The sequence below is a fragment of the Sceloporus undulatus genome, chromosome 4, assembly GCF_019175285.1.
Source record: "Sceloporus undulatus isolate JIND9_A2432 ecotype Alabama chromosome 4, SceUnd_v1.1, whole genome shotgun sequence".
Classification (NCBI taxonomy): domain Eukaryota; kingdom Metazoa; phylum Chordata; class Lepidosauria; order Squamata; family Phrynosomatidae; genus Sceloporus; species Sceloporus undulatus.
Window position 1 is genome coordinate 102,896,516 of NC_056525.1, and position 12,692 is coordinate 102,909,207.

At 43.4% G+C, this 12,692-nt stretch overlaps 1 protein-coding gene across 1 annotated transcript in view; it reads left to right on the forward strand.

Moving 5' to 3' along the window:
* HS2ST1 (heparan sulfate 2-O-sulfotransferase 1) overlaps positions 1–12,692 on the forward strand; it is a 104,204-nt gene that overhangs the window by 74,874 nt on the left and 16,638 nt on the right. Inside the window, 1 exon segment of the mRNA XM_042462417.1 lies at positions 6,969–7,207. Within this exon segment, the coding sequence (XP_042318351.1) occupies positions 6,969–7,207 (239 nt within the window).

Here is a 12,692-nt window from a genome sequence, read left to right on the forward strand (position 1 = left end):
GGGAGAGAGGCCAGGCCTGGAAGACAAAGAGCCCTCCTCCAACCACCATCTTGAGGGGGGAGAGAGGCCAGGCCTGGAAGCAAAGAGCCCTCTCCAACCACCATCTTGAGGGGGGAGAGAGGCCGGCCTGGAAGACAAAGAGCCCTCCTCCACCACCATCTTGAGGGGGAGAGAGCCCGGCCTGGAAGACAAAGAGCCCTCCTCACCACCATCTTGAAGGGGAGAGAGGCCTGGCCTGGAAGACAAAGAGCCCTCCTCCAACCACCCTCTTGAGGGGAGAAGAGGCCGGCTGGAAGACAAAGAGCCCTCTCCAACCACCATCTTGAGGGGGGAAGCCAGGCCTGGAAGACAAAGAGCCCTCCTCCAACCACCATCTTGAGGGGAGAGAGGGCCAGGCCTGGAAGACAAAGAGCCCTCCTCCAACCACCATCTTGAGGGGGGAGAGGCCAGCCTGGAAGACAAGAGCCCTCCTCCAACCACCATCTTGAGGGGGAGAGAGGCCAGCTGGAAGACAAAGAGCCCTCCTCCGACCACCATCTTGAGGGGGAGAGAGGCCGGCCTGGAAGACAAAGAGCCCTCCTCACCACCCATCTTGAGGGGGAGAGAGGCGCCTGGAAGACAAAGAGCCCTCCTCCAACCACCATCTTGAGGGGAGAGAGGCCAGGCCTGGAAGACAAGAGCCCTCCTCCAACCACCATCTTGAGGGGGAGAGAGGCAGGCCTGGAAGACAAAGAGCCCTCTCCAACCACCATCTTGAGGGGAGAGAGGCCGGCCTGAAGACAAAGAGCCCTCCTCCGACCACCATCTTGAGGGGGAGAGAGGCTGGCCTGAAGACAAAGAGCCCTCTCCAACCACCATCTTGAGGGGGAGAGAGGCCAGGCCTGGAAGACAAAGAGCCCTCCTCCAACCACCATCTTGAGGGGGAGAGAGGCCAGGCCTGGAAGACAAAGAGCCCTCCTCCAACCACCATCTTGAGGGGGAGAGGCCAGGCCTGGAAGACACAGAGCCCTCCTGACCACATCTTGAGGGGGAGAGAGGCCTGGCCTGGACGACAAGAGCCCTCCTCAACCACCATCTTGAGGAGGGAGAGAGGCCTGGCCTGAAGACAAAGAGCCCTCCTCCAACCACATCTTGAGGGGGAGAGAGGCCAGGCCTGGAAGACAAAGAGCCCTCTCCAACCACCTCTTGAGGGGAGAGAGGCCAGGCCAAGACAAAGAGCCCTCCTCCAACCACCATCTTGAGGGGGAGGAGGCCTGGCCTGAAGACAAAGAGCCCTCTCCACCAATTTGAGGGGGAGAGAGGCCAGGCCTGGAGAAAAGAGCCCTCCTCCAACCACCATCTGAGGGGGAGAGAGGCCTGGCCTGAAAAAAGAGCCCTCCTCCAACCACATCTGAGGGGGAGAGAGGCCTGGCTGAGACAAAGAGCCCTCCTCCAACCACATCTTGGGGGGAGAGGGCCTGGCGCAGACAAGGCCCTCCTCCAACCACATTTGAGGGGGAGAGAGGCCTGGCCTGAAGACAAAGAGCCCTCCTCCACCACCATCTTGAGGGGGGAGAGGCCTGGCCTGAAGACAAAGAGCCCTCCTCCAACCACCATCTTGGGGGGAAAGAGCCTGGCGCAGGACAAGAGCCCCCTCCTACCACCATCTTGAGGGGGGGAGAGGCCTGGCCTGGAAGACAAAGAGCCCTCCTCCAACCACCATCTTGAGGGGGAGAGAGCCAGGCCCCTGAAGACAAAGAGCCCTCCCTCACCAACCATCTTGAGGGGGAGGAGGCCGGCGAAGACAAAGAGCCCTCTCCAACCACCCTCTTGGGGGGAGAGAGGCCAGGCCTGGAAGACAAAGCCCTCCTCCAACCACCATCTTGAGGGGAGAGAGGCCTGGCTGTGAAGACAAAGAGCCCTCCTCCAACCACCATCTTGAGGGGAGAGAGGCCTGGCCGAGACAAAAGCCCTCCTCCAACACCTCTTGAGGGGGAGGAGAGGCCTGGCCTGAAGACAAAGAGCCCTCCTCCAACCACCATCTTGAGGGGGAGAGGGCCTGGCCTGAAGACAAAGAGCCCTCCTCCAACCACCATCTTGAGGGGGGAGAGCAGGCTGGCCTGAAGACAAAGAGCCCTCCTCAACCACCATCTTGGGGGGAGAGAGGCTGGCCTGGAGACAAAGAGACCTCCTCCTGACACCATCTTGAGGGGAGAGAGGCCTGGCCTGGAAGACAAAGAGCCCTCCTCCTGACCACCATCTTGAGGGGGAGGACTGGCCTGAGACAAAGAGCTCTCTCCAACCACCATCTTGAGGGGGAGAGAGGCCTGGCCTGGAAGACCAAGAGCCCTCCTCCAACCACCATCTTGGGGGGAGAGAGGCTTGCAATTTTAGTATTGTTTTGCAATTTACTGTTAACCGCTTGATCATTGCGGAATGCGGTCTAAATAAAAATTTTATTTTGTTGTTGTTTTTTGTTGTTGTTGTTATTATTATTATTTTACAGGTAAGCAACCTGTTCTTCTCTGATACAGAAAATGTATTGGTGACTTATATGAACAAAAGAACTCTTGGCCCATTATTTTTCATATGTGACCATTTTGTAGTTAATCCCTATGGTTTTCAGTTCTCTGTGTGCTAATAAGGTACAAAGTAGAAGAAAAAGTAAAGGTGAAAGAGGGCAGTAGGTTGACCAGTCCGTGAAAGGAAGAGAAGTAGAAACACTATTCATAGGTTGGAGTTCGTAGTGAAAAGATACTGAAGCAAAAAGGAGTTTGAACTTGTTTCATACTTGATGAGAAGCATCTGCATGGGCCAGTGTTCCAGTTCCATGGACTCTGGTTTGGCTGATCCAGGTTCAAATTCTTAATGAGCTATGAAAATTACTGAGTGACTTTCAACCAGTTGTTGTTTCACAGCATTATCTATCTCATTGAGTTATTGTGAGGATAAAGTGGGAAGTAGACGAGCCACGCACACCATACTGAGATCATTTGAGAAAAGGGGACTTAAATGAAACAAATAATAGATTAAAAAACTACTACTCTACTACTTTCTGTCTCCCCCAAATTCCAAATGATGTATCTTCAGCCAATGCTGGGTTTCTATACCTGACCTACTTTATTTTCTATATGTAATACTATTGACCACTTCACCACCTTTCAAAGAAACAAAGTTATTTACATACTGGTTTTATTGTGCTTATTTTTTACACTTCTTATTTTTTTTCAGGTAAATGATGAAAGGGAAAATGAAAGACAGTAAGCAACAGAACAAAGTAAAATAAAACAAAAAGCATCAAAAATTCCATTTTGTAATTTCTGCATAAATATAATAATTTAAATCCATAGACAGAATGGAGGGGAAACAAATGTTAGCACTGGAAGTGTTGATAGCATCAACCGATTCATTGCCTCACATCCTTTTGCATCCAAGGCCTGCAAACTATTTGTATATGAATTGCATGCTGCTTGCTGATTGAAAAGAAGGTAGTTCTAGAAGGAAGAGAACTTTATGTCTTATTACAGTTGGTCCTCCAACTTTAGCCACGGATTCAAGCATCTACAGCTTGAAAATATCCCCAAAAATTATAAATTTCAGATAGCAAACCTTGATTTTGCCACTTTATATATGGGACACCATTTTACTATACCATTTTATTTCATGGGATTTGAGCATCCACGGATTTTGGTATCCACTGAGGGTCTTGGAACCGAACTCCAGCGGATACCAAGGCCCCACTATATTTGTCCATACATTCATCTCCTTATATATGCATGTCAGTTTTTTTCTTTATCAGTTATTTTGTTCATACATTTAATCAGCTTTACAAATACATGAGGGCAAGGAATAATCCTGCCCCACTTGCATCAGTTGTTCTTCCCTGCCATTCCATATTTCCTATCAGTGTACATGACATGAACCTTTCCCCCTCTTGACCTCAGTATTCATTCCCACTCCCCAAGTCTGGCAGTGATAAAACACTGTTACTACTATTGTGGTTTGTTTAACTCTATTAAAACACACACACACACACAATCCACAGAGCCTGGTCTAGCGGAATTGCCCCTCCCTGCCAACCAGCTGACAACACTTTCTGTGTTGGAAGAATTCTGGGTGTGTTGTCTTTGGAAGGATTAACAGATAAAATAATATAATGTTATTTGCCTTACCCACCATCTCCATGATGTTGTTCCTTGAACAGAGGAGTTTTCCAACAGTTGTCGTAAGGGCTTTCTCCCTCTAGTCTTCAATATAAGATTGGAAACAACAGGGCAAACAACTTTCTGAAGAGAGTATTTAGAGTTGTTCTCCTTGAAACTGGTGGAAAGCATGATTTTATGAAAAAATGTTGGAGGGGAACAGAAATTTTTGGATTTGAGGAATAGTGGGATGGAATAAAATGTAGAAGTGTATTTTACATATATATATATTTAGAGAAAGTAGAATAATTTAATAATTATAACCATTAGTTGGCAAGTTGGAAGTTGTTCTTGTTTCCCTTTTCCTCATTTTGTTATTTTGTGTAGTAGTTAGTTTGTTCCCCCTGCCTCTCAATGATAGGAATTGAGAATTTCACACACTTCTTTTAAAACCTAGCCCCCTTTTTTAAAATGGCAAGATGTTTTCCTCCTGTCTCCTGGAAACTGGGGAAGATAGATTTGTCATGTACCCTTCTGAATGCAGCAGGCTGTTTAGCTTCAGTTTAAGGTCAGCAAGCTCTTTGGAGTGATAAGAGACTTGGATCTCATCTGGTTGTTTGAGAGCATTACCACAGATGACCTGATGAGCAACTATTTTATTACTCTGAGCTTTAATATACAACATTTTGGTTCCAAATATACCAGGGTGGTTGTATGCAGTGCTAGATTTCCAGCAGTCAAATCTAGAAATATGCAAATAGTTTTCAAAAGCAATTTAATATCCATCTGGTATGCCATAGGGAAATTCCGAAACTCTGCTTAGTTGTTAGCAATTTCATTACCACCAGCCTTATTCTTTTCACTCCCTCTGCTTTTGCTGTAATCTTGTTCAGCAGCGCAAGAGCCCTAAGTCCCATTCACAGGAGAAAGGTGGGATATAAATTGAATGAATGAATAAAGAGCTATGCATGGTTATTCCCTGGTCATCATTAAATATATTCAGGGGGATGGGGTTTTTTGCTAAGTATTTTCAAAACTTGGGATTTCATTGAGAATTTTTTACTGGATATGCACAGGCTCAGATAGCTACAATAGATGAATTCATGAAGGCTAGGTTTATCACTGGCTACTAGCCAGGATGGCCAAATTGGGCCTGCATATACTGCCCTGGCAGCCATAATATGTGGACAGGAGATTGACATTGCATCATCTTCATATTTTGTTTTCTTGTAGTAGCATTTGGCTGGTCACTTGGATAACATATGCTATATTTGCTCAGACTGGAACTCTGGTATAATCTGGAAAGGCAATTCTTATATCAGTTGCTTTTTAGGAACAGGGCCAGTTGAGAGAGGCAGAAATAACAGATAAAAGGGTTTTGGAAGAGGCCAGGGTGAAACATCAATCTACCTAGTATATAAGAGTCTTAACGTTTAAGATCTTGATGGAAATCAAGATTTTAATGTATAAAATCTTGATGAAAACAACGGAAGAGGGGAAGAAGTATTTATACATGTATTGGAAGAATAAGAGAAAAGCCATCACACTCAGGATTTGTCTGCCATCCATTTCTGGTGCTAACCTGAAAAGAATTTGTTGTTCTCCCAACATTATGTATCACTTAAACCTTTTAAGCCGACATGAAAGAGTTCAGTTCTGTTAATCTGAATATCCTAGTTGGAAATTCTGATAAACCTTTAATGGAGAGAAAAGGCTAGTACTGTATTAATTAAAAACTCTACCATATTGAATATGCCCTAAGGGAATAGATATGACATTGTGTAAGTAACCGTTAATTAGGATATCTGAACTTCTGATTGCCTGATCTAACAGTTTTCTTATTATTATTTTTAATGTATGAGATATGACACACACACACACACACACACACACACACACACACACACACACGTATATAAATTAATACTGAGAGGCTACAGAATGACTATAGCCAAGGAGAGCATTGAGACTATCATTAGAGCTTGTTCAAGCATCCTTGAGTGTTTCTTCAGAGACTTTTAGGTACAAGGATTTGAATTACTGACATAAATTAAGAGCAGTTGTATGACCAAACAGCAGCAAGTAAGTGGCTGTTAGGGGAGGTAGTATACTTTCAGGCCACCCCGAAGTGAAGAACCCAGGATACACACATAGAGGTGCATTTAAGCTGGACGCTGCTACAGACTATTCCTTGAGATAAGTTCAGTTGCTTGAGAGGATGATGTAGACTTCTACAAAAGTATGGTGGCCCAGTTTCTCTGCTGTTCAGATCAAGGACTACAAGTGCTTCTCCTGTGCCTTTCCCTTTCATATGTTACATTTTGTATTCAAGTCTGGCATTTTGTACCTTTAATGATGATCATGTCGTAAGCTGCTTTCACTTCTATTCTTATCAGACTTGCAATTAATATCTAATTGGATTTTGCAAAGCCATTCATTGTAATATCATACACAGGGGAGTGGGCTTAATTAAAATAAGCACAACATCCGCTTTATCTAAATTTCAGTTCTTCTTTGCAATTAATTGAGTAAACCCTGAATGGTCAGTAGCTAATGTTCTGTAAAATTCATATTATGTGCAATATCATTTCATCTATCTATCATTGAAAAGTGCTAGATGTTTTATAGCAATTATTTTTAGATTGATTTGTGGGGGAAATTATTGTGGCAAAAGTCTTTCAGAAGACAAACTTTTATTCTTTTTAACCCTGAATGGAAATTTTAGTTTTATGTTTTTGGTCACCATGTTTTAACATACATTTAAGGAAGATTTGGTCAGATAAATTTACTATATAAAAACTGGTTCCGCTGATAATAATGTCTTGTATATTCTGTTTCTTCTGACAGAGAGAGCTATTGCAAAACATGAAGTCCGAGAAATTGAACAACGTCATACAGTAGATGGCTCTCGATCAGATGTAGTTCCAGATGAAGATGAAAATGTAGTGATCATTTATAATCGAGTACCTAAAACTGCAAGCACATCTTTTACAAACATTGCTTATGATCTTTGTGCACGGAACAAGTACCATGTTCTTCATATCAACACAACCAAAAATAATCCTGTTATGTCTCTACAAGATCAGGTAAGTTATGTTGATCAAGATCTATTTTAATTTTACAATTGCCCCTCAACTTTCGTAGAGGTTAGGGAAGCACTATCCTTCCCACCCTGCATAGTGGGGGAAAAGCAAATACAGGTCTGATAATTTATTTTTAAATTGAGTGAATACTTTTCTGTGCCTATATAGGTCCTCTAACATGACCAACAAAATAAAACCCATCCTATACTGTTGTCTCTCCACATTTGTGATTTTTTGCAGATGTGACCCTGCCACTTAAAAAAACATATGTTCTTTCTAGGCATCTCTAGGTCCTCCAGTGTGACTCTGTAGTCATCCTCTGCTGCATCTTTACAGTAGAATTATTCCGGAGAATGTACAGATGCCTAGAGTCCTCTTTAGGTATCTGTAGGTCCTCTTGTATGACTCTGTGGTTAACATCCGGTAGAAGTTTTTCCTTTATGATTGTCTGTTGTCATCCTTCATCTCTTCTCTTCCTGAAGTCTGCCACCAAAACCAGTGATTTAATTATGTTTGCATGCCTCTTTAAACACCCTCTTCTTGCCTTTTTTTCCTATCGATGTCATATTTCCATGCAGGGGACATGCTGTTTTTGCATTTTATACAGTATCTTCAACACTCTTAGTACAAAACAGATATTTACTACTGGCTTCTGTCTCTGTCCTGCTGAATCACCATTGATTGAGAGAGACCCTACTGAGACAAGTGCTCTGCCCAGACGGAACTCTCTGCATTTGTGTGATTTGTTTAATATCTCTCTCTCACACTTTGAATCACCAAGGGCAATCACTTTGGTCTCCAACAATTATTTGGAGTGTGGTTTGCCTGCTTACCTTACTGCTACTAGGCTTAGAGACATGATGAAGCCATACATTGTTAAATACAAGACTACCATGTCCTGTGGCCCATCTACCAAGAATTCTGTAACTGTTAACCCATTTCATTCTGTATCTATAAAGCATATTTCTCCCAGTTTTGCTGAGCCTGTATAGGCCTGGACTGTCTGGTTGGGGCTTTTTGATACTTAGAAAAATGTTGAAACTCCCAACTGCCAAGAAAACTGAAATCTTTATACCATTCATTTCCTACTTTAACTTTGCAGGATTTCTTGTTCTCCATCAAAGTACATTTGATCTCTCTTTCAATTCTGCAGAGCTCATCTAAGCTTAAAATATAAACAGCTTAAAAATACCAGAAGTTCAAAAATAGCTTTTCAGTTATTTTTCTAACAGGGTTGGGGGAAAATACATATATAGAAACCTGTTTATATTTTTGGTCGTTCTAAGTTAAATTCCAGATATTATCTTCAATTTGGGAATGCAAAATAACTCTCTCTCTCAAATAGATATGAGTAAATGGGAGTAGTAAGTCATGGCAACAATATTCACAAGTCTAAACATGGCCTTTAATATTAATTGTATTATTACTAATGATTATATTCTATTAGCCTCTTTAACAAAAAAGTCTTGTTCATCAAACACAGCAGTACCAACTTAAGTGTTACTCATAGCCTTGCTGTCCAATACTATAACAGACAAAAATGCTGATACTAAAAGAAAAAACAAATGATTCCCCCAACTAAGATATTTTGGATTATGGCTTGAGGAAATGTGAAGACACAGTTTTTCCTGAATAAATTGGAGAAAATTGTAGAGTGAACACCTTCCTTAGCCCTCTCTTTCTCGACATATGAGCCACTTGGTGAATGAGTAAGGAAATTTGGAAGTTAAGGCAGAACATTCTCTTAAAATTAAGCACTAGTTTTTGCAGTCTTCATATTTACAGTGTGATTGCATTTGGGTTTCATGCTGTTTGCGCCTACTGTACTTGATTTTCAGTCAAATACAATGAATAGATTGGCTGGATTTTTGACATGTGAGAACTTGTGACTTAAACACTGGACTTGCTTCTCCATGTAAGCTAGATTGTCATCTTTGAGATATTTCCTGGTCATTATTGTGCGTTCATCTTCCATTTTTCAGTGTTATAATTATCTTTCACAAATTCCCATTCAATAAAAATGTGGCAATCCTTCCTTGTTAATTCATACAGTATTTAAGGCACATTCAAAGCCTTGTAGGTGTTAAGATTTATAGTTGAATTCTAAACAATTTGAGGATCAAATCTGCTGTACTATATTGACTCTACTGAATAAGCCTTTCCTGATGTATATGTAAGGCAGACTAAAAGGTTGTCTCGCTTCATAAAAACAGATTCGAACTGGTGAAAAATTCACAGGGGGACTGAAATATGCAGGGCTGGGTTTAAGTAAAGTTTCTTTTCTGGAAGCTGTTACCTGGCATCGAGTCATTGTATGCACTGTCTTAACACGTTACAAATTGAAAATGAAATACAATCACCCTCCGTATAGGCAGGCTAGCCATCCAGATTGAAGCATCCATGGATGTCCACACCCTATTGTCATCAATGCACACGCACACAGCCACACTGATGACACAGCCAAGAGCACATCAGTGTCCATTGATGCTAATGGGACTTGAAGTCCTGTGTTTTTTGGTATCAGCAGAGAGTCTGATACAGAGGGCTGAGAGTATATCTATGGCGTACTGTGGTTTACATTTTGATTCCAGCCACTATGCCACAGTAAATCAGTTGATCATCGTTGTTACAAGATATATTTTGCTTCCTATTTAACTGGTAAATTTCTGCCTCTTTTGAACAATATAATTGGAACTTGCAAACAAAAAACAAAACAACCATGTTCAGGTTGCTGTCTTCATTCCATCTCTTCCCAGTTGGTTTTCCATGTCTCTTAGTAGTCAATATGCTTAAGTTGTCATTGGACTGAGGTTTTGTTTTGCCCTCTTAGGTTTATTCAGACGTGTTCATCTTTTTCATACTCTTCCAAACCTCATTATGACTCTAAATAGGCTGATACCACCAATTTTGGGTGTTTTGCTTTAAATGAAAAGGCCATATGTCTTTTATATGTGCCACTCACACCCTCTCACTCTACAAAAAAGGCATAAAAACAGGCAGTTGCTCCTCCAAAGCATGCACAGGGTGTAGTTGACCATGTAAGGGCTTCCCTCCCAGGTCTGTTTCATGCCCTAAATTGCCTTCTTTCAAAAGAATAAATAACCTTTCTGCTACTTCCAGCTTTGTAAAAAGGGGAGGTTGTATCCTGCTGAAGTCCAGGGCTTTATTAAAAACTGAGACAGGTTTATTAGTTGGCATCTAATAAAATTTAATGAACATGCTTTTGGATTCACCACTTCAATATTTAATGCCTTGTGATTTTTAAGGTTCAAACCTTCTATTTGCGATACACTTTCTTAGCATCATTTACATTTATCTGTTCTCTGAGACCCAGTCTTTATGTAGCCTAAACAGTATCTTGCATGCAGAAGAAGGGAGGTATCAGCAGACCTGGAAATGTCAGCATTTGCTGAACAACACTAAAAGCAGCCTAGTAAAGATCAAGCATGCTCAGTAGTTTCACAATCTTGACTGGCTGCAGGAGATGCAGCTGAGGGTCTAAAAGCCTAAACCTGAACTCTCTGTACTGCAACATCTTGTTACGGTTGTCAGGCCTGTTTCCACTGAATGTAATAAATAAGTTTTTCTGGCATCTTAAAGAGTTCATGGCTTGGACTGGAATGGGCAGCCACAGAAGATCCGTGGCCCCATTATTTTGCCTCAGGCCTGACCAGAGGCAACAGCAATAATTATGGCCTTCAGTCCTGCAGATTTACTGAAGGAATCACTGACTGGTGACTTTAGCCAAATGAACTGGTTTTTTTCAGCCCTGCAGATGCAATAAATAGGGTTGCCATAAGTCAGGACCTCCAAACCGGGACAAATGTAGGACAATGTTTTCAAATATAGGACACATTTTTTATAAAAAATGGAGGACACACAAAAAAATTTGATTTTTTGAAATGTTAATATAAATGCATGTTTCTTAGGCATGATCAAAATGGAGGACAAGCCTAGACCGAGGATGCAGGCTCCTCTGAGGGGCTTGTGTGCTCAGCCCAGGCCTGTCCTCCAAGGCCACGGAGGACAAGCCTAGACCGAGGACACAGGCTCCTTAGAGGGGCTTGTGTGCTTGGCCCAGGCCTGTCCTCCGAAGCCACTCTCCTCTTCCCGAACCACCCCTTTCCTCCAAAGGGCTCTTTGGAGCTCTTTGAAGGGAAGGGAAGGGAAGGGAGGCAGGAAAGGAGAGGAGAGACCTGGGCACTAGCCCGGTCCTGCTCTTCCCAGACCTCCCCTTTCCTCCAAAGGGCTCTTTTTGGAGCCCTTTGAAGGGAAGGGAAGGGAGCAGGGGAAGGTGAGGACTCGGCGACTGTGGAGGACAGCTCCAGCCTCTCTTTGGCGGCTTCATTTTCCTCAGGCCAAAGGGAGCCTGCAGAAAACGCAGCTGCCGAGGAGAAGCCTGACCCAAGCAGGGAGGGTAAGTAGGGAACTAAAGAGGAGGAGGGCAAGACGAGGGACTTTTGCCCCCAATCCGACGTCCCATGCTTCTTCACTGAGACTCTACTGTACACAGAAAGTGCACTTGGGGGGGGGAACCTTTGAAAATGGGCACCCACCACTCTCTCCTTTTTCCCCCTCCCCTCGCATGCACTAAGAAAGGGCATTTCTCCCCCCTCCCCCTGGTGGCCCAGAGTCTCACTTCTCCTCCCTCCAAGGGTCCACCTCCTCCTTGAGGTGGCCAATGGCAAGTGGTGCTGGAACAGCTCTGCCCCAGCTGCTCTGCCATTGGCCAGCCAGCCTCAGGGGACGAGTTTTTCCCTTTAGGCGTGATGGCTGCCGGCCAGAGCCCAAACCCGGGATTTAGAGTGAACCGGACCTGACCGTGCCATACCCCCAAAACCGTTACAATCACAGGCGCAGTCAGGTTATGGCATCCCTAGAATAAAGGATATTTATAAGGCCACTTTATGGATTTTGCGAGGATCATGTTTCAGTGGGAGTAGACAAATATGGACCTCTAGATGTTTCTGGATTACAATTCCCAGTATCTCTCAACATGAATGTACTAGCTAGGGTTAGTTGCATGTTGACAGCAGCTGGAGGTAGCAATTGCATACAGTGGTACCCCGGGATACAATGCGCCGCCTTACAAATTCGCGGTTACAAAAAAATCCATTTAAAAAACTGTTCCGGGTTACGAAGGTTGTTTCTCGGGTTACGAAAAATTTTTGTGGCTTTTCGGCGCTATTCACACGAATGCGGCTTTTCCCCATGGCCTATGGGTTTTCGGCTTGCGAAGTATTTCGGGTTACGAAAGCGGCGGCGGAACGAATTAATGCGTAACCCGGGGTACCACTGTACTTCAATCAAGTAATCCGCAAGGGCTGTTTGGCCATTCAAGCCATGATGAAATGCTGTATTAGTGTGAACCATCATTATACATAATGTCAAAAAGTCATCATTACAGATATGTCAGCTAAGTTGAGTTTGCCTGTTCACTGAGTTGCATCTCTCAGTAAGTTTCTTTCTTTCATTTCATTGCAATTTA